Source organism: Wolffia australiana, chromosome 12, assembly GCF_029677425.1.
Source record: "Wolffia australiana isolate 7733 chromosome 12, ASM2967742v1".
NCBI lineage: Eukaryota > Viridiplantae > Streptophyta > Magnoliopsida > Alismatales > Araceae > Wolffia > Wolffia australiana.
Window position 1 is genome coordinate 13,803,907 of NC_135846.1, and position 26,336 is coordinate 13,830,242.

Below are 26,336 nucleotides of genomic sequence, written 5' to 3' on the forward strand. Positions count from 1 at the left end.
GCATAAACTGACTGAGCAGGTTGACGGCGAAGGCGATGTCGGGCCGAGTGTGCGTCAAGTAGAGCAGCTTCCCCACCAGCTGCTGATACCGGTGGGAATTCGTCAGCGGCGAATCCTCCCCTTTGCCCAACTTCACGTTGGGATCAATGGGAGTGCTCACCGGCGCACAATCGGTCATCCCTGTCAGTGCCAGTAAGTTGACGGCGTATTTCTGCTGCGAGACGAAGATCCCACGGGGGGAGTAGGCTACCTCAAGACCAAGGAAGTAGCGAAGAAGGCCTAGGGCCTTGATCTCAAACTCCTTAGCCAAGGCAGTGCTGAGGCGGACAGCTTCGGCAGCATCAGATCCCGTGATAAGGATGTCGTCGACGTACACGGCAAGAATGGAGACACCGGTCGGGCGGTGACGGAAGAAGAGAGAGGCATCTCTATTGCTCTGAGTGTACCCTTCGGTCTTCAGAACAGAGGAGAACCTCCCAAACCACATGCGCGGGGACTGCTTGAGTCCATAAAGGGACTTCCGCAGGCGGCACACGTGACCGGGGGGGCCGAGTGAGTAGCCCAGGGGTTGCTGCATGTACACCTCCTCCGTCAAGTCGCCGTGCAAGAATGCGTTCTTGACGTCGAACTGGCGGATGGCCCAGTGGAAGTGCGCTGCAAGCGCCAGAAGAAGCCGGACAGTCTCCATCTTCGCCACGGGAGAGAACGTCTCGAAGTAGTCCACGCCATAGGACTGAGTGAACCCCCGAGCCACAAGCCGAGACTTGAGGCGTTCGAGAGTACCGTCCGCATGATGCTTCTTGGCATGAATCCACTTGCAGTCCACTACCCTCTTGCCCGGAGGTAGTGGAACGACGTCCCACGTGTGGTTCTTGAGGAGAGACTGCATCACCTCGTCCATCGCCGCTTTCCAATGGAGAGAAGCGATAGCATCGGCTAAGCGTCGAGGAACGGGATCCGACTCGATGCGGGTGAGGAACAACCGGTAGGGAGGACTCAGCCGGTCAAAGGAGAGGTAATGAGAGAGAGGGTAGAGGGGGGCCTTAATGCACTGACGGACCCCTTTCCGTAGAGCAATAGGCCACCCCAACTGATCGTCACCATCGACAGGAGAAGGAGCGGAAGCAATGGGGGACTCCCCGGGAGGAGCAAAAGACGACACACCGGGAGTCGGAGGAGACTCACCGGAGGGCGAGGGTAGACCGGGAGGGGGGGTGACGAGGGTTGGTCACCGAGAGAGGAGGAGGGTGACGCACCGGGGTTTGACAAGGATGGGGGGAGGGAGACCAATGGGAGAGGGAGAGCTGCCGAAGGGGGAAGGGCAGGTAACGAAGAAGAGGTAGAGGACACGTCCAAGGACCCCACAGGAGGAAGTGAGGAAGAGGAAACAAGGGGAGAAAGATCCAGAAGTGAGGAGGGTGGAGTGGGAGTGGTGGACTCCACGATCGGACTTGGCCCCAAGGGGGGGGCCGAGGGAGCCTCATCCAGCGGAAGGCATGATGAGGTAGAGTAGTCCCCAAAATAGGGTTCATGCTCGGCAAAGGTGACGTTTGCCGAGATGAAGAACCGCCGAGAAGGGTAACCGGTACCCTTTTTGGAGGGAAGAGTAACCCTTTTTGGAGCACCGGTACCCTTTTTGGAGGGAAGAGTAACCCACAAACACACACCGGAGTGCGCGTGCATCAAACTTCGTGCGTGTGGGAGAAGTATCATGGACGTAGGTGGTGCAGCCGAAGATACGAGGCAAGAGTCCCGTCCGCAAAGAAGCATTCGGGAATGCCACAGTCATCCGGTCCAAGGGGCTGGAGAACTCCAGGAGTGGGGTGGGGATACGGTTAACGAGGTGAGTACTCGTCAAAACCGCCTCTCCCCAATAACGCCCCGGCGCCTTGGAGTCCAACAGCAATGTCCGCGCCGTCGAGGTAACATAGCCGATGCGACGTTCAGCCATGCCATTCTGCTCGGGCGTGGCCACACAAGAGGACTCGTGGAGGATGCCCCGGTCGGCAAAGAAGGAGGCGAGGTCCGCGTTGAAGAAGTCCCGGGCATTGTCGGAACGAAAACGCTGGATGCCTCGACCAAACTGTGTATGTACCATGGCGCAAAAGTGTCGAACATTCTGTGCAACCTCCGATTTCGCAGTCAGGAGGTAGACCCACGTATAGCGGGTAGCTTCGTCCACAAAGAGTAGAAAATAGCGGTGCCCTTTCAGACTGATCTGCGGGGCCGGCCCCCAAACATCACTGTGGACTCGGAACAGCGGGGTCGATGTGTGAGACGAGGATGAAGCAAAGGAGGATCTGCGGTGCTTGGCTAACTGACAAGGTTCACAAAGCATAGTCTTAAGGTCCACGCCCGAACACAACGAGGGAAAAAGACGCTGTAAAGTGGAGAAAGGTGGGTGTCCAAGTCGCTGATGCTCCATCAGAAGGCGTCCCCGACGCTGCTCAGCCACCGAGAGAAGAGTCCGGTGCACCATGAAGCACTGGGAGCGGCCTCCATCGTCCAGCATCAGGAGTCCGTTCTCCCGCCTAATCGGTGTAGTCCGGCCCACCTTGTCAGACAGAAACATGCCGTCAAGTTGTAGGTGGAAGGAGCAGGAGATGGCATCAACTAAGCGCTGCGGAGACATAAGCACGGCCCACAGGTCAGGGACATGGAGAACGTTGTGGACCACACCAAGGCCGTCCACATAGACTGCCCCGATTCCGGCCACACAGAGACGTCCACCCCCGGCCGTGAGGACAGTGCGGCCACCACGATGCCGCTCATATGATACAAACCGGGCATTGCTCGGGGTCATGTGTTCGGTAGCCCCCGAGTCAAGGACCCAAGTCGTATCGGAGACGACAGGTGAGTGGAAGGCCGTATGGCCACAATACCATGCATCTAAAGATGAAGGAGGGGAAGACGCACCAAAGCCGCCAAAGTAGGCCGTGGACGGATTCTACAGGGCAGCCATCTGGTCACGGAGGCGGGCCAAATCTGCCTGAAGCTGGTCCATGGTCACTGCGGAGGGGCTGGCGGAGGAGGAATCAGAATGGGCCACCATGGCCTTGCCTTCTGCGGCCTCTTTCTTCTTTCACCAGTCATTCAGGCGCTTCTTGCACTTGTTCTTCCCGTGGCCCGGTTTGCCGCAATACGAGCAAATCGTCGTCCCAGCTGGAGGAGCGGCGGAGGTGGGCGTAGGGAGGATCGATGGTGCCTTGCCGCCTGAAGAGAGGGCAGAAAGTAGTGCGGTCGACTCGCCCGGGGGGCCGGAGGAGGGAGTCCCATGGAGGAGGAAGTGGCTTTCCTCTTCTTGAAGTTCCTTCACCAACTCCTCGAGGGCAGGAGGACCTTCCTTGCGGTGCAAGGCACGACGACGTACGTCATCATACTTGCGGTTCAGGCCGCTGAGGAAGCCCATGATCCGCAGAAGAAGCACATTCTGGAACGTCTTGGACGTCGGATCGTCGGGCGGTAGGTAGTAATCCACTTCATCCCACATCTTCTTGTGGGCAAGTGCATATTCAGAGATCGTCAACGACCCCTGACGGAGATTGCTGGCCTGACTTGCAAAGGAATAAAGACGCCACCAGTCGCTTTCCCGGCCACAGAAGGAGCGCACCTGATCCCAGAAGCCTTTCACCGTTTTCTGATGCGGAAGACGGTCGTGAAAATCTGGAGCCAGGGTGTATGCATACATCCAGCCGAGGATGAATTGGTCCTCAACGTCCCACGCTGCATAATGTGGGTGATCGACGGTAAGGGGGTCTTCAGTGCAATGCTTGAAGAGCTGGCGCGCCTTCAAGGTGGTCTCGACGAAGCGCATCCACGGGAGTAGATTCGGGCCCCGTAAGAGTGTCGTCTCCGGGACCGACGGAAGCAGATGAGCCACCTTGTAGGACAGTGGCTTCTCCAGGAAGTCGGTCTCGGTGAACGGCATGGTGCTGTTACGGTGCTGCTACGGCAGTGTTGCGGGCTGCGGCTGCTGTGCGTGCACGGCGGCTGCGGGTTGCGGCTGCTGTGCGTGCGCGGCGGCTGCGGGCTGCGGCTGCTGTGCGTGCGCGGCGGCTGCGGGCTGCGGCTGCTGTGCGTGCGCGGCGGCTGCGGGCTGCGGCTGCTGCGCGTGCGCGGCGGCTGAGGGCTGCGGCTGCTGTGCGTGCGCGGCGGCTGCGGGCTGCGGCTGTTGTGCGTCTGGCGGCTGCGGGCTGCGGCTGCTGTGCGTGCGCGGCGGCTGCGGGCTGCGGCTGCTGTGCGTGCGCGGCGGCTGCGGGCTGCGGCTGTTGTGCGTGCGCGGCGGCTGCGGGCTGCGGCTGCTATGCGTGCGCGGCGGCTGCGGGCTGCGGCTGCTGTGCGCGTGCGCGGCGGCTGCGGGCTGCGGCTGCTGTGCGTGCAAGGCGGCTGCGGGTTGCAGCTGCTGTGCGTGCGCGGCGGCTGTGGGCTGCGGCTGCTGTGCGTGCACGGCGGCTGCGGGCTGCGGCTGCTATGCGTGCGCGGCGGCTGCGGGCTGCGGCTGCTGTGCGTGCGCGGCGGCTATTGGTGGGCGATGTCAAACCCTAGGGAAGGAGCTCTGGAGCTCTGATACCATGTTGGGGAAGAGAAGAAGAAGATAATGACATGACTTGAACAGAGTACATGTAAGGGTATATGTACCCTAAGAGGGAGAGAGGATAATAGGGCTAATGGGCTTATAGAATAGGGCCCATTAGCCCATGAGGGATAGTCTATCACTAACAAATATGTCTACAGTCACAGTTCCATTATACTGGCTGAGAGTACATGAAATGGGCAGCGAATGACGCCAAAGAGAGACCTTGGATCATAGCAGTCAAGAGAGAATTGTCATCAGATGGGGAGAAAGGTCAATCGGTGAACAAAATCAAGGGGAGAACATCCTACAAACCTCCTGCAACCTAGCCAATGAAAGAACTGAGCCACATGAGGACAATAGAGATGATGGGAAATACAAGGTATGTAGGTCTGCGCCATGAAAAACTAACAGGGGAAATAGTGGTAAACGTATGATCAGGGTATAGTGGTGTGGGCGAAGGCAGGGAAATGTGGTAAGGAAATACAGAATGTTAGTGAGAGGCCTCTCCTAGTGGGTCATGTTCTATAAACCCACTAGGCTCCCTCACTTATCACTAACTCATATTCTCCTCTCTCTCTCTCCTAGGGTATATATACCCCTCCTCATGTATATTCTAGTTAAGGAATTCATTCCACTCCTTCCTCCAAGCCCTAGCATGGAGTTCAACATGGTATCAGAGCCAAGCTCTTGATCCCCATCTCTAGCCCTAAGCCTTTGTGCGGGCTTCTTCTTCTTCTTCTTCCCTTGTGGTGTCCTTCCCTCTCACCATCACCCTCTCAATCTGTTCTTTGCTCGCGGAACTCCTCTCCCTGCTTCCTTGATTTGGGAAAAAGGGGGGGGGGCATTTTTCGTTCATCGCTGCTGCCCGCGAGCAGCCGCCCGCGAACCGCCGCCCGCAAGCAGCCGCCCGTGAGCAGCGCCCGCGCGCCGCTCGCGAACTGCCGCCCGCAAGGAGCGCCGCCGCGCGCCGCCAGCAGCGCCCGCGGCGCCAGCGCCAGCGCGCGCCGCCGCTGCGAACTGCCGCCGCGAGCAGCGCCCGCGAGCAGCACCCGCAAGTTCCGGGACAGCACCCGCAGGAGCGCCGCGCGACGCGCCCGCCAGCGCCACCCGCTCGCGCACTACCGCTCGCGAGCAGCGCCCGCAAGGAGCGCCCGCGCGACGCGCCTGCCAGCAGCCCGCAAGCAGCTGCCTGCGCGCAGCGCCCGCGCGCAAGCCGCCGCCCGCAAGCAGCCGCCCGCAAGCAGCCGCCTGCGCGCTGCGCCCGCCAGCAGCTACTGTCCGCCAGCAGTGTCGGACCGTGTTCGGTTCTTCGTTCGCTGCCGCTGCTGCTGTTTGCCGTCATGTCGACTACCTCCAGCATGGGCAGTGATCCGTCTGCATCCACCGCCCCGACGTCAACCCAAGCAGATTTCACCGCGGCTGACTTTGCCCGGAAACTCCCGTCGCCGAAAATCGGTGTTCCTCTCCCTCCGGCTCCGGATAACTGCCGTCTCAGTGCTCCGAACCAGCGCCGGCAGCGGCTTCTACTCACTCACCAGCGGCTCGGGCATCTGTCTTTCCATGTTTTGAAAAGACTTTTTCCGACATTGTGTACTGGCTTGGACCTCTATTCTGTTGTTTGTGATGCATGCAAACTGGCGAAGCATCGCCGGGCCTCCTTCCCTCCGTCGACTTCTCACAGTGATGTTCCCTTATATCGCATTCATAGCGATGTATGGGGTCCGTCGCGACAGGCCAGCCTGAAGGGACACCGGTGGTTCTTGATCTTTGTTGATGAGGCCACCCGTTACACGTGGACCTACTTGTTGCTGTCCAAGAGCGCCGTCTCCTCGACTGTTCAAGCCTTCTGCACCATGCTTCAGACTCAGTTTGGCCGGACTATTCAGCGGTTCCGGTCCGACAATGCGCGGGACTACGTCAACCAGGAGTTGACCTCGTATTTCACCGCCCATGGGATTCTCCACGAGACGTCTTGCGTGGCGACGCCCGAGCAGAATGGCCTTGCCGAGCGGCGTATTGGGTATGTCACGTCGACTGCCCGCACTCTCCTGCTGGACTACCACGTCCCGTGGACTTATTGGGGGGAAGCCGTTCTGACGAGTACTCATCTCATCAACCGGCTGCCCACCCCGACCCTCCAGTTCAGCCCTCCGATTGACCGGTTGTTGGCTGCCTTTCCCGCCGCGCCGCTCGCACTCACCTTCTTCCCGCGTCTTTGGCTGCACGGCATATGTTCATGACACGAAGCCCTCCTGTCGGCTGGATGCCCGGGCGCTCAAATGCGTCTTTGTTGGCTACTCTTCGCTTCAGAAAGGGTATAAATGCTTTCATCCCTCTTCTCGTCGGTTTTTTGTCTCCGCCAATGTCACCTTCTATGAATTTCAACCCTTCTTCTCTCCCTCATCTCCTCTGGCCCCCCACTTGGAGCCGGATCTGGTTCTGGAGCCCGCTGCCCCCTTTCCTCCCACCGTCGTCTCTCCTCCCACAGTCGTTCCACCCCCCTCTTCTTCTCCTCCACCGGTCGGCCTTCCTTCCTCACCCATTGCGCCTACTCCATTATCTTCCTCCCCCGAATCCTCGCCTCCTGCTTCCGCTCCCTCCCCGTCTGCTGAGTTCTCGCCTTCCTCTCTTCTGCCAGCCATTTCCGAGTCGTCTTCTTCTCCTGCTGACGATGACTCCCCTGACTTGCCTATCGCTTTGCGTAAAGGGGTCCGCCAGTGCACCCGCACTCCCTTTACCCCTCTCTCACTATCGCTCCTTCGCCAGGTTGAGTACTCCCTACCGCCTGTTTTTGACCCGCATCGACTCTGTCTTCGTTCCACGCCGCTTAACCGATGCTATCGCTTGTCCTCATTGGAAAGCGGCGATGGATGAGGAGATGCGCGCCTTGCTCAAAAACCACACGTGGGATGTGGTTCCTCTACCGCCCGGGAAGACGGCCGTCTCGTGCAAATGGGTTCACACCCCCAAGCACAACGCCGATGGCTCCCTGGAACGCCGCAAATCGCGGCTCGTGGCTCGTGGCTTCACTCAGTCCTACGGCGTCGACTACTTCGAGATGTTTTCTCCGGTCGCGAAGATGGACACCGTCCGCCTCCTCCTGGCGCTGGCCGCTCATCATGGGTGGTTGATTCGCCAGTTCGACGTTAAGAATGCCTTCCTTCATGGCGATCTTACCGAGGAGGTCTACATGCATCATCCTCCGGGCTACCCTCTCGGGCCTCCGGGGACCGTCTGCCGACTGCGGAAGTCCTTGTATGGACTGAAGTAGTCACCGCGGATGTGGTTCGGCCGCTTCAGCTCCGTCATGCGCGCCGAAGGGTACACCCAGAGCAATGGGGAAGCCACTCTCTTCTTCCGTCACGGCCCGGCCGGGGTCGCTATCCTGGTCGTTTATGTGGACGACATCCTGATCACCGGGTCGGACACTGCGCGGCTTCACGCCTCAGCCGCTCCCTTGCTCGCGAGTCCGAGACCAAGGCCCTTGGTCAGCTCCGGTACTTCTTGGGGCTCGAGGTGGCCTACTCGGCTCGTGGTATCTTCATCAGCCAGCAGAAATATACGGTGGACCTGCTGACTTTGACGGGTATGACCGACTGTGCTCCTGTGAAGACCCCCATCGACCCCAACGTCAAGTTGGGCGCGGGTGACTCTCCGCCGGTCAGCACCCATCAATATCAGCAGTTGGTGGGAAACTTCTCTATCTGACCCACACGTGTCCCGACATCAGCTATGCAGTTAGCCTTCTCAGTCAGTTCATGCATGCTCCGCATGAGATTCATCGTCAGGCAGCTCACCGGTGCTCGCGTACTGAAGGGCTGTCCCGGAAGGGTTTACTCTTCCCGGAGCTCGAGCCGATCAGAAGGTATATACAGACGCTGACTATGCAGGCTCGACTGTGGACTACCGGTCTACCACGGTCTTTGCATCTTTGTCTTCGGGGCCTTGTGAGCTGGAAAAGCAGCAAGCAGGATCGTGTCTCCGCTCGAGTGCAGGCGGAATACCGGGCACTGCGGATGGGGCCTCTGAGGCTCAGTGGATTCACGGGGTGCTCCGCGAACTTCGCGTCGAGTACACCCGTCCGATCCACTTTTATTGTGACAACAAATCGGCTATTGCCTTGGCTCAAAATCCGGGCCAGACGGGTCGCATCAAGCACATGGAGATCAACCGCTACTTCTTCAAGGAGCGGATGGACGAGGGCTTGTTCGACTTGTCTTTCGTGCCGTCATCCGACCAGGCGGCCGATGTTCTCACGAAGGGATTATCAAATCCTCTCCTTGTTCGTGCTACCTCCAAGCTTGGCATGGATGACATCCATACCTCGCTTGCGGGGGGCTGTTAGTGAGAGGCCTCTCCTAGTGGGTCATGTTCTATAAACCCACTAGGCTCCCTCACTTATCACTAACTCATATTCTCCTCTCTCTCTCTCCTAGGGTATATATACCCCTCCTCATGTATATTCTAGTTAAGGAATTCATTCCACTCCTTACTCCAAGACCTAGCATGGAGTTCAACACAGAATGTGGAGGGACAAGAAGCAACACGAATGCGGAGCATGGACAGAGTGGGATAGCTGCCACTGGGGACAAGACATGGAGACCTCATACATGGAAGGACCACTGCCGGTCGGGGAGCTGAATGAGGGGAAAAAAGACCCTCTAGAGTGCAGCTGAGTAGACAAGATCGCTGATGTTGTGGGATTGCAATAGGTACAGAACAGGGAAGGATGTACATCTATTTAACCATGAAGTATGTCTCACATAACATGCGCAGCCTCTGAGACAAGTCCAGGAGAGGCATAGTGGGAAGGTACTTAGGAAGAATGGAAAGCCATGGCTGCATGTTTGCAAGAAACCATGCTGGAACGCTGTGAGTCATGAGAGTGGAACGTAGTGGGCTGATGTTTTCTCAAAGGATTCCAAGAGATCAATGTGCTGCAATGCTCTGAAGGAGTAAGGTAGCATGAAATGAAGTCCAGTTCTTTAAAGTGGACATGTCCACTGGACAATTAGTTGCAGCAGCCAAGCCGAAAAGGAAGAGTAATGATTTTGAAATAGTAGTAGTCTCAGTCTATGGCCCAGAGAAAGCCATGAGGATTGACTTATGGAGGGAGTGGGCTGGAGTGGTGTCGGCACTCCAAGGGTCTCTAATATTCATATGGGGAGATTTCAATATAACTCTGGAGAAATGAGACAGATCCAAATTCAGAAGAATTCTAGTCCATCCCTGAGGTAGCCTTACAAGAAATGGGCTCAATGGACTGTGTAGACACTTTGAGGAACTTAAGGAGACTTGGTATGCAATCTAGATTGGACAGGTTCTTGTCTTCAGTAGTGTTAACGTAGTGTTTCTCGATTGCAGACATGAAACCATGACATTGGACATGGATTGGAGGCAACAATCGAGGCAATTATCGCTGCGGCTAGGAGATGGTAGCACGAAATTTTTTTCATCTTGCGGTGAATGGGGGGAGACGAACAATCAGATCCTGAGATTGATGACAGGGCATCAAGAACACGTTGACCTCTAGGTGGTAAGATGATACGATCCTAGATCTAGGCTCATATCGGAGGACGGTAGAGGACGAGGCGAGGTAGAAATTCCCGGGGTAGAGAGGTGAAACGGGAAGGATCGGAGAGGAGGCCAAGCAGAGGGGCTAAGGATCGGCCGAGGTCGAGCCGCCTCAAAATGCGGTAAAGTAGAGACAATCACAAGGACGGCGATCGTAGAGGGAGAGAGGGAGGACAGACTTAGACGTAGAGAGGGGAGACAAGAGTACTTCTTTCTTCTAACTTCTTGGCTGCCCTCTCAAAGGGAGGGCATCCCTATTTAAAGTAAATACATAATAGCCAAATGACTAAAATGCCCCAGTGGGCTAGTAGGGCCCACTTAATATACCTCATCTTTGAAAAGCTGTTGGGGAACAGGTTGAGAGAGGAGATCAAAGAGCTAGTAGGGCGCTCCCAGTCAGCATTTATATGGGGACGTTTATCGGTGGATAGCGCTATTGCAGCCAAAGAGATTCTAGCAGCATAGAGGAAGGCTGCTTGAGGTTTATGTGGAAGGTTGATTTTGCCAAGACATATGGTTCCTTGGATTGAGATTTCTCGTGGGCCTATATGAGAAAGGGGGCTTTCCCAAGGCATGGATCATGTGGGTACGAAGATACATCACATATCACTCATTCTTAATATTAGGAAGCCAACGCCTAGAGGGAGGAGGAATTCAACCGCAAAGGCGTTTAGGGCAAGGGTGCCCATTAGCACCATTATTGCTTGTCCTAGAGATGGATGCACTGGCCATCTATATCACTTACCGATGCTCTCATGGACTATTGAGGAGTTACCATAGGCCAAGTTACCCAGGGGGGATTACTCTGCTGCAATACACAGATGACAACATCTTTATTGAAGGCTTAGTAAATAGGAGTCAGACCGAGACAAAGCCAGGGGTTAGCGCTGGTAGCGTGGGATAGTGTACGTAGACTTACTATGTTGGGAGGTTTAGGGTTACTGCATGTGCAAAGTATAAACACGTCCTTAAAAACCAAGTGGGTGACAAGGATTATAAATTCCTGAGTTGACCTCACCATCCAAGTGCTGTGAGATATCTATGGTCGGGGGATGAATTTGGAGAGGCGCACGGCTCCACTCAGAGGGGCATCACTCTTCTAAAAAGAACTCCGACAGATATTCCCTCAAGTACACAATTTCATATCCTCCTAGTTAGGTAATGGCATGGTAGTTCTGTACTGGTTTGATGCATGGCCATTGTGAGGAACTTTGAATGAGATGTTTATTCGATTACATGCACTTGCACAGAGTCTCAATGACATGGTCAGGGACTGTTGGGATGGAATGTTGAACCCAATTTTAGATGATACCTTGTGGGACCAGAGTATTACAGAACTCCTGGACATGCAACAATCATTAGTGTAAATGAGACAAGTGCATAGAAAACAATGGCTGGGAGTAGTAAACCAGTGACACTTTTTCGGTTCGAAAGGCCAACGTAGAGATTTTAGAGGGGCCATATTCAGGGGGTGAGTTATGTTCAGGAAGGGAGAAAAACTGTACGCACCTATTCTTCGAGTGCTCCTTTTCTCTCACAATTTGGGCTAACCAAGATTACAAGTGGACATGACCTCTAAGGAGTCTTTCTAGCCTTCCACTCTGCGCAGGAGCTGCAAAAGAAAGGAAGAGAGATGTCGGGTACCGGCGATGTTATGGGCCATTTGACTGCACAGAAATGAGGTCATATTCAGGGGCAGGGCAGCTTCTACAAATGGGGTGATCAATGGTCCAGAGGGACTTAATGTGGCCTGGCTCCCTCAGGCCGGGTACAGAGGGGGGAGAATGTGACATTGTTTTGGTAGATCATGATGAATCTGTCTAATTGTACTAGCGTGGTCACTGTTTCGTAGCGTGACTCTCCCCTTCACTTTTCAAAAAAAATTGTTTCATGAGCATAAAAAAATCGGAAAAAGAGAAAATTATCTCCAACAGAAGCTACTTAGAGTTTCCCAAGAAAAAGGAGAAATAAGATAAGTGTTAACTGATCTATCACTAAAACAGCAAAGATCTATAACTCACATGAAATACATCCTGCAATAACCAACCACCTCTCAACCTTGAGATATCTTTTGTACCCGCATCCTTTCCAGCAGCAGTTAACACTTCGTTGAAAACTATACTGGGAATGGTATGTTCAGCCAAGCAAGATATCTTATTTTTTTAGGGAAAAATCAGACTTTAAAAGTGCCTTGAAAAGTAATAAGTCATTTTAAAGTGAATACTTTGAGAAAAAAAGAAAATCGCAACAGGATACTGCATTCATAACTTCATGTCTTGAGTGCCGGTCTACAACAAGAATTGTAGCTGAGAGAAGCGACTGGGTAGTCCTGTGTTAATGATTCCATATATCACATAAGACAATGTGAGCAACCTACTTTTAAACAATTTATTGATCCTGTCAAATGTACAAACCTTGAGATCTCACTTGGATTTAGTTCCTTTCCTCTTCTAACAATAAATTCAGTGACAGCTTGTATGGCACCTTCTGCAGACTGCTTGATCTTATCACATACTGAATCACAGCATGCATGAAGCGAGACAACAAGCTGTTTCAAAGACCCAAAATTTAGTAAACAGCATGAAAAACTATTGAATATCAGTCGCCAGAAAAAGTTTTTTGGCCCAAGGGAGGAAAAAGCACCTCTTCTTTTGTAAGTAGGGAGCAAACGGACAGTAATACCCTTTGAAATACTTCAGACTGGTCTATTGAAGCATCCTGGATACAAATGCACAGATTAATCCTTTTATAAACTTACCATAATATATGATGAAAACAGTATGCAGAAATCTCACTCTTCTTAATATCGAAACGACATCCTCTAGGGAGTTTAGAGCATTATATGAAGCTTCTAGGTCAAGATGAGCCTTGTCCCCCAAAAGCCTGGGAAGTGATAATGCTATATTGAAGAAAAGAGAGACTGTCTATAAGGAAAAAGCAATTTAAGTTAGCAAATATTATCCTCATACAACAAGGAAACAAAATCAATCATAACATAAACTCATCCATAAAATTAATTCTCTTTTAAAAGTATACCTGAATGGCAATTTTTCTAACTTCAGTACTTGGATCTGTACAACGTGGAAGATAAGCCATGATGCGCTCGCCAAGGCTCATTGAAGCACGAGATGGCAACACAAAAGCAGCTTGATTTATAAAATGAAACAGACAGGGTGAGACTGGAGAATTGTGAAAGAATAAAAATGATATCAAAACAGTAGAGAAATAATTACGTGGAAGATTAGAAAAGTTCTTCTGGAACATGTGTTCAGATTGCTTGCTTTGTATTGAAGCCATTTGATTTCCAATTCCATAGTAGCTGCCAGAACAAAGAGTCCGAAACTTCTGCAGTGTCTCATAAACTGCAACACATGCTCTTCTTCTTTGATGCTCAACAGAAGAGGACACATATTGATCCAGTTGTCTTAGAATATGGAGAAGTTGTTCAGCACGGCTGCGCCCGTCTTCACCACTGGATATTCCACGTTTGATGTATCCGAATTACTTTGAGATGGTATATAATAATGAGGAGTTGAGAATAGAAGTTGTATTCTATCTTAGAAAAAATGGATCTAAAACATCTAATTTGCAATAGCGACGAAAACACAAATTAGATGTATAAATACCAGAAACGGAATGTTAGGGATATTCTTTACCTTAAAATTATTTCTCGAAAAATCATTGCAAACAAGTTATAAGGATGTTTAGGAGGGCAAACCTGGTAACCAGAATCGCGCATAAAAAGGTAGTCAAGTTGTCAATAAGTGGATCAACAATGTCTAATGGCTCGTTTGGCACCGCAAAGAAGCCAAGTGTAGCCTGGAAGTGTCAGACCAAAGGCGAGTAAATGAATTTGGAAGTCTACTTATGTGAAATGAAATTTTACCTTCATCACTCGATTTCTTGCTTCCACGGGCGACTTTGGTTCTATGGAGACTAAGGTTGTGCAAGCACGTAGAGCAAGGCTCTATAAAAAGACAAATGATACTCGACAGGGATACAATGTAAAAATGATGTTTTAAGAGAATAGTATCTAGACAACACGTACTTGGGTCTGCAGATGTTCCAAGCTACTATCAGTTACATCATCATGGTCATCTCTACCCATCAACGTTAACACATATTCCAGCATTTGGTCCCTTCGTTTTAGTGGAAACGTCAGGCCATTTTGAGCAGCCCTAATGACTGCATTGCCTGCATGAGACAAACTACAAACATTTCATCCGAGTACAGGATCGTGTAAAATTAAGTCCAGAGTCAACATAGAAGAAGCACCATTCTCCAGTCAATATACCTGAATTTCTATGTTTAATTCAGATAATTACATCTTTTCCCTCATAGAGTTTAACTACCTCCTATCATGTGGGGCCAACCTGTTATTTTGCATGTTTATGACTGCAAATAATTAGTGGAAAACAGCTGACAATTTAGTTTTTTAGTAGAGAAATTTATAAAATATTTTTCAAAACCTCATAAAACCAACCCTGGTTGAGTGTTTCTAAATATTTTGGTTTAAAAGCGCCTAAATAACTATCTTTTTAAGTAGAAGAGACAGAGCCAGTCCCACACTCATTAAGAAAATAAGTGTTTTGTTTGTTTCTGCATACACCTTGGGAGATTCTCTCATCCGGAATGCTCATAGGATGTACCTAACAAGTCGATTGCAGTAATAACGGCTTGCTTTGCAGTTGGATTTTGTACATGAAGTAACCGTGACAGCATATTTGTCCCCTAGGTGCCAAGTAAAAATTGGAAATGACCAAAAATTAATAAATTTAGAACAAAATAGATATAGCTATGATCAATTTGGGCACAAATTATAAAAGTAAAACACTGTATCTTCAAAAGATTGTTGATTGGGGTTGATCATATAATCACACAGACAGCTAATCATCAGCATTGACTGTCCAGAATAATGTGATAAAAACTGTGAGATCCAGTCAGTATTCACGTCTGGAATTGTGGCCCAACCAAAGATAATGAATGCATCCAAAAAAATGTTAATCATCTTACTGAATTTTTCCTTCAGCATTTTTTCTGGAACAAAAAGGCAGCCCAGCCAATTAAGATGAATAGAGTTCTGTAAGGACTTAAACCCTGATTTATTTGGGTCCCAGACACATAATGTTTGGTATGACACCATTTACTGCATGAGATATCGGAGTTGTAGGTAATGGTTCCTTCCAAGTATTCAAGAAATAACATAAATTGATCAACGCATCAAATCCATGTCATAATGGAAACAGCTTTCTGAGATTTTTAATCCAGGCATTGCATACCACAAGGGCATCGATTCTTGCTTCTATTACTGAAGGCGGAGCATATCTTGCTGCATACCCGTACATCAATGCTAAAGAAGCATGGGTATCATCAGTATCTTCAGAGCTACCACCACCAGAAAAGAAAGAAAGGAACCTATAACAAGTGAGGGACAGAACTTAGCGAATAACACTAATAATAACAATTTATTTAAGGTCAAGCCGACAGCATCAAACACAATATAAAATTAATGGTTAAAAATAGGTTAAAATAATCTTAAGAACATCAGTTGTCGAGCAGTATATAGATTGAACAGAAAGAGACATGTCCCAAGTTTATTGATACCGTGAGCCACCAATGGCCATTTTTGTGTCTTCCCTTGGATGAGGTAATTAAATCGCCGACAGAAAAGATGAACAGGCTATTGATACACCCTCTTATTGATCCAATTCTTCACTTGACATAGAAGTCAGAAGAATCAGATCTCTGAGCAGTGCTCTTTTATTCTGTGGAGAATATTGTCAAAGATATGGTTCCTCACTCCATTCCCAAGACTCTATGTGAACAGATTGCAATCATGAGCATGAGTAATCCCCGGGTCTATGCTATGATCTCATCCTATCTAGGATTAGTTGAATCACTTAACACAGTAGGGGAATTTTAGTAATTACTTTCTGTGATGTCCCCCTCTCTCCCTCTGTGATTCCCATCCCTCGTGATTGTCTCTACCTCACTGAGTCCTCAGGCTGCTCATCTTTTGTCGATCCCTGCCCCTTCATTCGAGCTCTCCTCTGATCATTCCCATTCTAATCACCAACCCAGGGAACATCTACATTTCTCGCCTAGCCCCCTTCTATAATACAAGCCTATATCAAGGTTCATATCAGTCTATTAACCTGACTTCTGCCTACTTAGGACTGAGGATAGGATACCATAACCTCTTCGCGTAATCTAGTGCTACTCTACAATCCTAGGAGATGCTTCTCATGTACCCTCTCACTACTGATCTTAGGACTGACCAGATCATGAGCAATATGAATGGCAGATTTATTGTCACGGTTTAGATGAACCAGACAAGGGCAACATTTTCGACTCTCTCTGCAAATTATTGACACAGAAAGAGCAGTATAGCCGGGAGGAAAGGACATATAAATCTCCTCATGAAGATCACCATGGAGAAATGCATTCTTGATGTCAAATTGCTGTAGAGGCCAACCGTGTTGAGCGGCACGGGCAATAAGCAAGCGAACAGTATTATCCTTGGCAATAAGGGAAAAAGTTTCCAAATAATCAATGCCAAACTTCTGAGTATAACCCTTTGCCACAAGGCGTGCCTTATACCTTTCAAGAGAGCCATCTGACTTGTACTTGACAGCAACGACCCAACGACAACCAACCAGATGTTTGCCGGGCAACAAGGGAACAAGGTCCCAAGTTTGGTTTTTTCCCAAGGCCGCAATTTCTTCCTCTATGGCATGAAGCCACTCAGGACGAGCCAATGCTGCATCTGTTGTCTTTGGAATGGCAATGCCAATGCCGAAGATAGGTGGTCCCATTGAATTTTTGAGGGTGAGCACAGTCAGAGACAAAGGGAATAGGAGCAAGGGGGAACGAGGAAATCAAGGGACTCATCAAGTGTATGAGAAGATGAAGTGGATGAGGAAGATGATGAAGAATAGAAAGGCGTTGACTCATCAAAGGTGGCATCCTTACTCACAAAGAAGCGATGAGTAGACGGATGATAGCATTTATACCTTTTTGGTGCGACGAATGACCCACAAATACACATCGGAGTGCTTTAGCATCGAGTTTGTCTCGGGAAGGGTGATGGTTGGTGACATAGCAAATACACCCAAAAATGTGGGGGGTAAGGTTACTTTTCAACGACATAGTTAGGTGAGCCTCATGCAGGGCAGTAAGGGGAGAGATGATAAAGGACGCGTGAAGGAAGACAGTTGATGAGATGGACAGCAGTGAGAGAGGCTTCACCCCAAAAATATTTTGGCATGTTCATGTTTAGGAGAAGGGTTCAGATGGTGTCAAAGATGTAGCAAAACTTCTGTTCAGCAAGGTTGTTCTGTTGAGGAGTGTAGGCACAAGATGTTCAATGAACAATGCCATGGGAATTCAAAAAAAGTAGGAAGGGTGGAGTTAAGGTAATCACGGGCATTGTGTGAGTGGAAGCATTTTAGGGTTGTACAAAACTGGTTCTGGATGAAACAATGGAACGAAATGATAGTTTGGCAGGAGTCAGATTTGTTCCTCAGCAAGTGTAGATGTCTGCCCCGACACCTTATCACGATAGAAGTATCTTTTAGGCGTGAATGATAAATCCTGACCAAGGCGACGAAGAGATAGGATTTTAACGGTAAGGCATGGAACATGGAAGACACGGTTAAGAATAATGTGGGAAGAAAGTTGGACAACTCCACCCTCGAAACGGTAAGGAGGTAACCACATGCAGTTTTAACTTTACTCGAACCAGGAGAGGGTATGTAGGTGAGAAAACAGCGAGGCTGGGGACATATGGGCTCTCGGACCGGTAAATGATCCATCGCATCCAAGACGATAATGGAGAGGAAGTGATAGGGCTTACACCACCATGAGCCAGCGAAGTAGATACCACCACATTGGACTGAATTAGGCAGCAAAGTTGGTCAATTTCCTCCTGCCGGGGCTGATCTCCCATAAAAGATGATGCATTAGCCACTGTTGATTGAGGTACCCCCAGAAGAGGATGAAGTGGGACATGAGGAGAAGTTGTGACTTGTACATATTCTGGAGATTGGCTGATAGTAGCCGGAGTGTCACTAGGTGGCTCTAGTGAGTATTCTTGTGCTGCTGCTTGTAGCAAGTCTCCTTAGTATGACCTTGTTTCTTGCAATAGTTTCAGAACAGTGAAGTACTTCAGTGATTAGGTGGCGCTGACTTCAGGATCGAGGGAGCCACAATCGATTGCGTCGTTGCGGGATATGTCACATTGGATGGTCCTCTCTGGATTGGATGGTACAGGACGAGAGCTCCCAATATGTTGAAGAGCCATCACAGAGGCCGGTTCTGAGTGAACAAGGTGAAGACGAGTCTCATCGGTCCACACAATATTAAGAGCTTCCTTACAAGTGAGAGTGTTCTCACGATGGATAAGCTGACTGCATAGGGACTCATATTTGAGATTCAATCCCATGAGGAATTTGAAAACCCGAAATTGAAGACTGTACCCACGACCCATAAAGTTAGGATCAAGTGGAATGTAGTGATCCAACTCGGCCCATAGAGAAGTCAATTCACTGGTATACTCCAAGACATATCTCAGACCTTGGACCAAATTTGTTGAGTGACGAGATCATATCTAATGGACAAGTTGTTCTTCCTGGAATGAGACTCTTTGAGAAGCGTCCCAAATTTCTTTGGCAGAGTTGAGGGAAAAAAATTCACCAGCGACAGAGGGACTAATGCTGTCAAATATCCAATGGTGAACACGACCCTCCACATCACGCCAATGATCATAATCAGGAGCATTAGGAAGTGGCAGAGCCTCCAAAATATGTTTCATAAGCTTTCTTTTCTAGGAAATTTTAATGTATTGACCACTGGAGAAGATTCAATCAAGTCAAGCAAAATTCAAGAGGAATGAAAGGCAAAGGATGGTGCCAATTACTGAGTTCAGGTGCCAATAGTGTAGAAGGCATTGATGGCAGGTTGACATCAGATGTGGTGTAGTCGTCGATGGCCATTGTATAACCCAACAGAGACGTTGATGATCAGATGTGAAGGTGATGCAATGCCTGGGTTGACAAAGATTGTGCTGGAGGGCTGGCGAAGCCGAAGCAAGCGACGATTGAGCTGCAGCAGAGGGCCAGCGGTGCCGAGGCAAGTGGTGGAGCAACCGCTGCGAGCGGAGGTGACACCGACGCGAGCAAAGGCAGAGCCGAACAGAGCAGAGGCCCCAACTAATTAAGGAGACGACAAGACCGGCCCAACCAAGGACGGAGCCGAAGGCGCCACGAAGGAGACGGAAGGTAAAGCCGAAGGAGTCGCCGGATTGGACAAAAGGGGAGCCGAAGGCATTTTCGGATCAAGCGAAGGCGGAGCTGAAGTGATCTAGCGGCAGAGCCGATGTGATCAAGGGCGAAGCCGACTAGAGAGAAAGATCTGGAGGAAGACTCCCAGACCTGGCTCTGATACCATGAAGAAATCAAGAATTGAATTCCTTAACCCTCATTGGGGAACATTAAATTGTATTTAAAGGAAGGAGGAAAGAGAATAAGAAATGGGCCCATTATCATGGGTCATTACATGGAGATATTAGAAATATAAAAAGCAGCCCATTCAACAGTAACAGCTTACCACCACCTGCTGATATTGTTCCCTTTAGTGATGTCCTTGGAGACTCACCCCCTGTTGACCATACACCACAAACAGTTGAAGAAATGCTTCACATTACACAGCTATCACCTTATCCCCATCATTTTACACGTAGAATAATAAGGCCTATATCCCATGATCACCAACAACCAAACCCCAAAGCTCTGTATATGATGGTCCTGCTGTTGTCACTGACCCAGCTCTGCCTCCTCTAAATAGTATCCAGCTATGTCTTACTAGTTTCCCATTGACAAGTAAGACATAGGGCATTCCTTATGGAACTTCAACAGGTTGTTATTCCCAAATCTGTCCATGAAGCTATAACTCACCCTAGATAGAGAACTGCAATAGATGCTTATGACAGCCCTTCATTCTAATCAGAGTTGAGAAGTGACTCCCTTACCGCCAAGCAAACATGCTATTAGATGCAGATGGGTCTATACTATCAAGTATAAGGTTGAGGGTCAATTTGAAAGGTATAAGGCCCCCCTTGTGGCACATGGATACACCCAACAATGTGGCATCAACTAAACTGAAACATTGGCTCCTGTGACGAAAATGAATGATATACTTCTCTTATTTCCCTGGGCACATGTCACAATTAGGAATTGACTCAACATGACATAAAAAATGCATTCCCACATGGTGGCTTGAAGGAAGACGTATATATGAAGCCACCCCCAAGATTTGATCTTCCACTGGGAGTAGTCTGCTGCCTTCAGAAGGCCCTCTATGGTCTGAAAAACTCACCCAGGCTATAACAAAACTGAACAATCGTAGATGTGATGGCCATAATACACTATTCTTTCAACGGAACCCATGAGGAAAGATTGTTCTCCTCTTCATCTATATCGATGATATAACTATTACAAGGAGTGATTCCCAAGGTATTATGTCTAAGTCAGCACCTAAAGGATCATTTGACATCAAGAGCTTAGGTCTTGTCACCTGTTTCTCAGGCATTAAGACGGTTCATTCTTGCAGTGGAATTACCTTATCTCAAGAGAAACATCTATGATCTGCTGAATGAGACTGGGCACCTACTAAGTGTCCTCTTATTCATTTCCATGGAACTCGATTGAAGCTTGCTCACATCACTGACAAACATGATACTTACATCTTGGATTATCAACAGGATATATTATATTCAAGCTGGGCAGGGATACTCTACACTCTCCTACTTGCGGGGAGGTATTATGACATGTTCCGTCTCTTCAATGAAAACATATCTTTCAGATGGCCATTGTATCCCCCATGTATATATATACACTTGTTCACTTAATAGAAGTTAATTTCTTCCTTCTATTTTTTCTTCTTTATCAGTTCATGCCTGCCTGCTCCCTCAGGAGCACATGGTCTGCCCTGTTCTTCCTGTATGTAAACTAGCAGCAGCTCGCAAGCATCCACTTGGCAAGATGGAGATAAACAGTGATGAGGCTGCAATTAAAGTACATGGAAGAGATAGAGACACTCCTGGAGAAAGCTCCTGGCATGGAGATACTTTGACTTCGGCCTTCTGCTCTTATACCATAACCGTGGGAAGAGAGGATTATGACACCACAAAAGAAGAAAATAAAAAATTCAACCAACTAGAACTTGTTACATGTAATTTAAAGATGAGAATATTTGGGTTAATCGCCAGGTTGTACCAATATGACACGGGAGGCATAACCTCACATAGATCGAGTGAAATATAAGTGGGGTTTCCAAAGAACAGCACACATCGTGGATAAGCTCGTACCTCTGACATCTCCTAACATTTGCATGGCTATCCTCCTTACAAAATTGTTGCTTATCCTGATAATTTAGCGGTTCATATCAGGGAGAAGACGAAGAGGAGGGAGAAGATGCGGGGATGGTCGTCGGTGCAGGGACAGGGAGTGCCTGGGTGGACTTTGGCATGATGAGAGGCAGGCGGAGTGGACGTCACCTAAGGGATGGTCCGACAGAGTGAGCGTCGCCAGAGGGAAGATAGTGGCGGGATGGACATCGCCAGGGAGACAGACACATTTTGTGATACTTCTTGCCTGCCCTCCTCAAGGGAGGACTGTCCTCTTTAAAGGAATTACATAAGGTCTAAATGACCAAAATGCCCCTATTGGGCTGAATGACAAAAGAGACCTAGATACGTTGGGGTTGTATCACAAAACTGCGTGCAATTACTCAGCAGCCTCCTATTTAAACTTGCCCTTAGTCTGCTTGTCTGCATGTATTTCAGGATGTACACTTTGAGAGGTATTTGCCACGTGCCCTGAACTTGCGATGGTTTATCATATCTCTCCATTGATGATCATCGATGCTGGCAGCACTCATCATGTCGCAAGTACATTTGAAAAAAAAAAAATTTTTGAAAACATATGAGGCGGTCACCTGAACAAATTGGTAACCACCTGACAAGTACATGGTTCGAGACATAGGACTCTATTACATGTATACATTTTCCTCTTCCCTCTTCATCCCCGTCATGAAGTAAACCATGATGCTATAAGACCTTCGATCTCATTGTCGAGCTCGTCTGTAGAGGCCTTCCCGCCTCGGAAGATCACCTCATTTCTGTGTAGCCAGATTCCCAGAGCACTGTCAGCACTCGACCCCCCACTTCTCTATGTCCGGGACCGGTCCTCTGCATGGACTCCCAAAAGGCCTCTTCTAAAGACGTGTTCACCACCAACTGTCCTTGGGAGGCCCAAACTGTGTGTGCGAAGGGCATCCAAAAAATAAATGATTACACTCTTCGTCATCCCTCGTGCACAACATGCATACCGTCGGGCATCTGGATACATCCTCTTGAGAAAGACGCAGGTTATCAATCTCTTTCGTAGCAAGAGCCACCCAAAAATCTCGACCTTAAACCGAACCTTAAGATGCCAGATGGCTCGACACGCTTGGATCATATTTTTGTCTTCCTCATTGCCTTGTCGAATCCGTGCAGATGCTTTCCCCACTGAGAAAGGAGCTCTTGTCCAATCCCAACCATCTAATTCCCCCGGGTTAGGGCGGATCTGATTTAGAGCTTGCTGCAAGCCCAAGAAATCAGTTAGTCATTGGTCTGACAAGGCATCTTCAACCCTCGGATTCCAGGTACTGTCCTAGCATTCACCTACTGTAGCCTCGGGCGAGTGAAAATAGCCGAGGGAATGCTTCTCGCAAGGGACCATGCGACGATCAGGGTTCTGTCCAGAATTTAAAGAGAGAGCTATCGCCAATTAGGACAGTAGAACTCCCGGACCTTGGGGAGGACCGTGGGTGACTAGGATCATGCAACCAAGTGAGGACCTCATCATACGGATCTTGAGAGACAAGTATGGTCGGGGATTTGTCTGAGGCCTTGCCAAAATGCTGACGCCCCCTATATTGGGGCTATTTTCTTATCCCAGTTCAATCCCCAACCATACTTGTCTCTCAAGATCCGTATGGTGAGGTCATCACTTGGTTGCATGATCCTAGTCACCCATTTTGCTAATAATGTCGTATTCATGCTTTGGATATGCAATACTCCTAGTCCGCCATGTATGGTGGGTCTGCATACGGTATCCCAGGCAACCAGTGCAAGCCCTCGACTCTGATCAGTACCACTGCCTTTCCAGAGGAAAAGTCTCATCAAGCCTTCAAGTCTCTGGCCAATTCCTGTCGGCATCTTGAATACAGAGAGATAGAATACAGGGATTGCTGACAAGACCACCCTCAATAGCACCAACCTACCGCCTCTGGACAACACTTTGGCTTGCCATCCTTCCAACAGCCTCTTGACCTTCTCTATCATCGGCAGCCAATCCGCCTTAGTCATCTGCCCTCTAGTTAACGGCAGACCCAAATATCTCTAGTTAACAGCGCCTCTGCACATTGAGCCTCCAAGGATAGGTCACAGCTCACAAATGCAGATTTAGCTCAACTGATGCGTAGGCCGGAGAAGTCCGCGAATAGGTCCAGTAACGTGGACAGGTATTTTGCCTCCTCTACAAAGCCTTCTACATAAAAAGTAGTATCGTCCCCATACTGAAGTAATGAGATACCCCCAGGGACACTAGCGGTTTGATAACCCTTCAGAAGACCATGTATACATGCTAGATTAGTGCATGTGGCAAGTGCGTCAACCGATAGCACAAACAATAGGGGTGCGAGCGGGAACCCTTGCCTCACCCCCCTTTGCAGTTGTATACGCCCGCCTTCCGGCCTTCCATTCACCAACACTGAGAAGGAATATGTTGTGATGCATCTTTTCATCCATGTAACCCATTGTTTCGGGAAGCCCCTCCTTTTCATTGACGCCCACAGGAATCCCCAGTCAAGCGTGTCATATGCCTTGGCAAAATCAACCTTCCACATGAGACCTTTAGATTCGTCTTGTTTCCATGTCGCTAGGATCTCGCCTGCTGCTATGGCACTGTCGACCAGTAAACGGGCTGGTATGAAATCTGATTGGGAGGGTACCACAAGTTCCCCAATCATCTCTCTCAATCTCTTTGCCAATACCTTTGCAATGATAAGGTATGTGGAGTTGGACAAGGAGATTGGTCTGAAGTCCTCGATTCGTTCTACGCTTTGCTGCTTGGCGAGTAGAACCAAATACGCCCGATTTAGTATCTCCATACTGCAAGTCCCTTGTCGGAACTCTTCAAATGTGGCCATCACATTTGGTTTCACCAAATCCCAGAATACATTATAGAAGAAAACTGGCAATCCATCTGGGCCTGTCACCATTGAGGCCTTTTATGGCCTCCTTGACCTCTTCCTCCAAAAATGGACGAATCAACTCCTTGTGTGATTCTTTTCATTAAAGTCCGAGCCCCCTTTCCGCACTACATCCACGTATTGCGTCTACCTTTCTTATAGAAAGTGTGGAAGTGATCTGCAACTGCAAGGCCTACCAGCTGGGCTCCGACATGCTCATGACCTCCGACTGTCAATGTCCAAATATGTTGGTCTGACGTCTCCCGTTGCTGCTAAGTGGAAAAATCTTGTGTTTGCATAACCAGCTTGTCGCCATAGTTGTCTGGACCGCTGTCTCCAATCCATCTCAAGTCTCTTGTCTTCCATGGTTATCACCCCCTCCACTTCCGTCGTTCATGTGATTCTTCTTCTTCCAAAAAATTGTATATCCTCGAGATCATCTAGTTGTTTGATTCTGCACAGAGCCTCATTTCTTGTCTTCTTTCTGTACTTGTGTACTCGCTTGCGAAACTCCACGAAATGTTGCTCCAGCCCATATATTTTGGCTGCTAACGTTCCCATCTCTGATCGTAGTTGGTGTAGTGAGCGCCATTTTTCCTGCACCTGTTCCTTGAAGCCAACCTCTTGCAGCCATGATTTGTCTACCTCGAGGTCGGTGGGTCTCCTTGTTGTCTCATTTCCGGCCCATACGATTGGTATATGATCAGAGAGAGGGCGCGGAAATGATCTCACGTCCGCTAGTGGAAATTGCTCCGCGAGCTCAACAAAGCATAGAAACCGGTCCAGATGCGACATCCTGTTTTCGCCCGTAGCACTTCTCCACGTATTTATGCAGTCAGAAGGCCCCATTTGTTGTAGTGACGATGAAATCCCAAAAATCTTTCGAGTCTACGTCTCTCCCTCCGGCTTCATTTGGTCGATCCTTAGCCTCTAATGTCATTTGAAAAACTACCTCTTATGATTCCTTATCTGATCCTATATCCATTACTATTACAGAAGGCTCAACTGTTTGGCCACCAGTCCTGGAACTATTTCTCCACTACTCTCCGTGTCGGTTGCTTTCGTTCGTTTTGATTGCCTCCTTGACCTCTTCCTCCAAGAACGGCCGAATCAGTTCCTCTTTGCGTGAGGGTTCCAAGGGGCGAGCCCCCTTCCGCACCATACCCAGGTATGGAGTCTGCCCCTCTTGTAAAAAGTACGAAAATGGTCTGCAACAGCACGACCCACCCATTGGGAGCCAACATATTCTTGGCCTCCCACCATTAATTTCCAGATGCTATTGATCCGATGTCTCCCATTTGCTGCTAGGAGGAAAAATCTCGTGTTCGCGTCACCTGCCTGGAGTCACAGCTGTCGAGACCGCTGCCTCCAGTCCATCTCAAGTTTTTTGTTTTCCTCGGCTACCACGCCCCTCCACTTTCTTTGCTCGATTGATTCTTCCTCGTTCAAGAACCGTGTATCCTCTAGGTCGTCCAAATGTTTGATTTCGCACAAAGCCTTGTTTCTTTTCTTCTTTCTGTGTTCATGTCTTCGCTTGCGGAACTCCACCAAATGCTGTTGCAGCCCATGTATTTTGATGGCTAGCGTTTCTGTCTCCAATTATACTCTCGGTTGTGATTGCCACATTGCCTTCCCCTCTTCTTTGAAGCCAGTCTCTTGTAGCCAGGATTTGTCTAGCTTGAAGTATGTAGGTCTTCTAGGTGTCTCATTTGCGACCCATGCGATCGGTATATGGTCCGAAATAAGACGAGGGAGTGATCTCACGTCTGCTAAGGGAAAGCACTCTGCGAGTTCAACTGAGCAAAGGAAGCGGTCCAAACGCGACCTCCCATTGTTTCCCGTTGTGCTCCTCCACGTATATATGCAATCGGATGGCCCCATTTATTGTAAT

General features: G+C 49.3%; 1 protein-coding gene across 2 annotated transcripts in view; it reads right to left on the minus strand.

Moving 5' to 3' along the window:
* The window catches only part of LOC144710218 (ARM repeat superfamily protein), a 117,395-nt gene that overhangs the window by 31,216 nt on the left and 59,843 nt on the right, over nucleotides 1–26,336 (minus strand). For both annotated transcript variants that reach the window (XM_078583924.1, XM_078583923.1), the window contains 12 exons: nucleotides 15,430–15,565; nucleotides 14,800–14,881; nucleotides 14,199–14,344; nucleotides 14,037–14,117; nucleotides 13,869–13,969; nucleotides 13,384–13,622; nucleotides 13,187–13,296; nucleotides 12,946–13,074; nucleotides 12,794–12,868; nucleotides 12,565–12,698; nucleotides 12,407–12,479; nucleotides 12,172–12,303 (listed from right to left, as the gene is read on the minus strand). In XM_078583924.1, coding sequence (XP_078440050.1) covers nucleotides 12,172–12,303; nucleotides 12,407–12,479; nucleotides 12,565–12,698; nucleotides 12,794–12,868; nucleotides 12,946–13,074; nucleotides 13,187–13,296; nucleotides 13,384–13,622; nucleotides 13,869–13,969; nucleotides 14,037–14,117; nucleotides 14,199–14,344; nucleotides 14,800–14,881; nucleotides 15,430–15,565 — 1,438 coding nt within the window. The remainder of the gene's footprint in view (nucleotides 1–12,171; nucleotides 12,304–12,406; nucleotides 12,480–12,564; nucleotides 12,699–12,793; nucleotides 12,869–12,945; nucleotides 13,075–13,186; nucleotides 13,297–13,383; nucleotides 13,623–13,868; nucleotides 13,970–14,036; nucleotides 14,118–14,198; nucleotides 14,345–14,799; nucleotides 14,882–15,429; nucleotides 15,566–26,336) is intronic.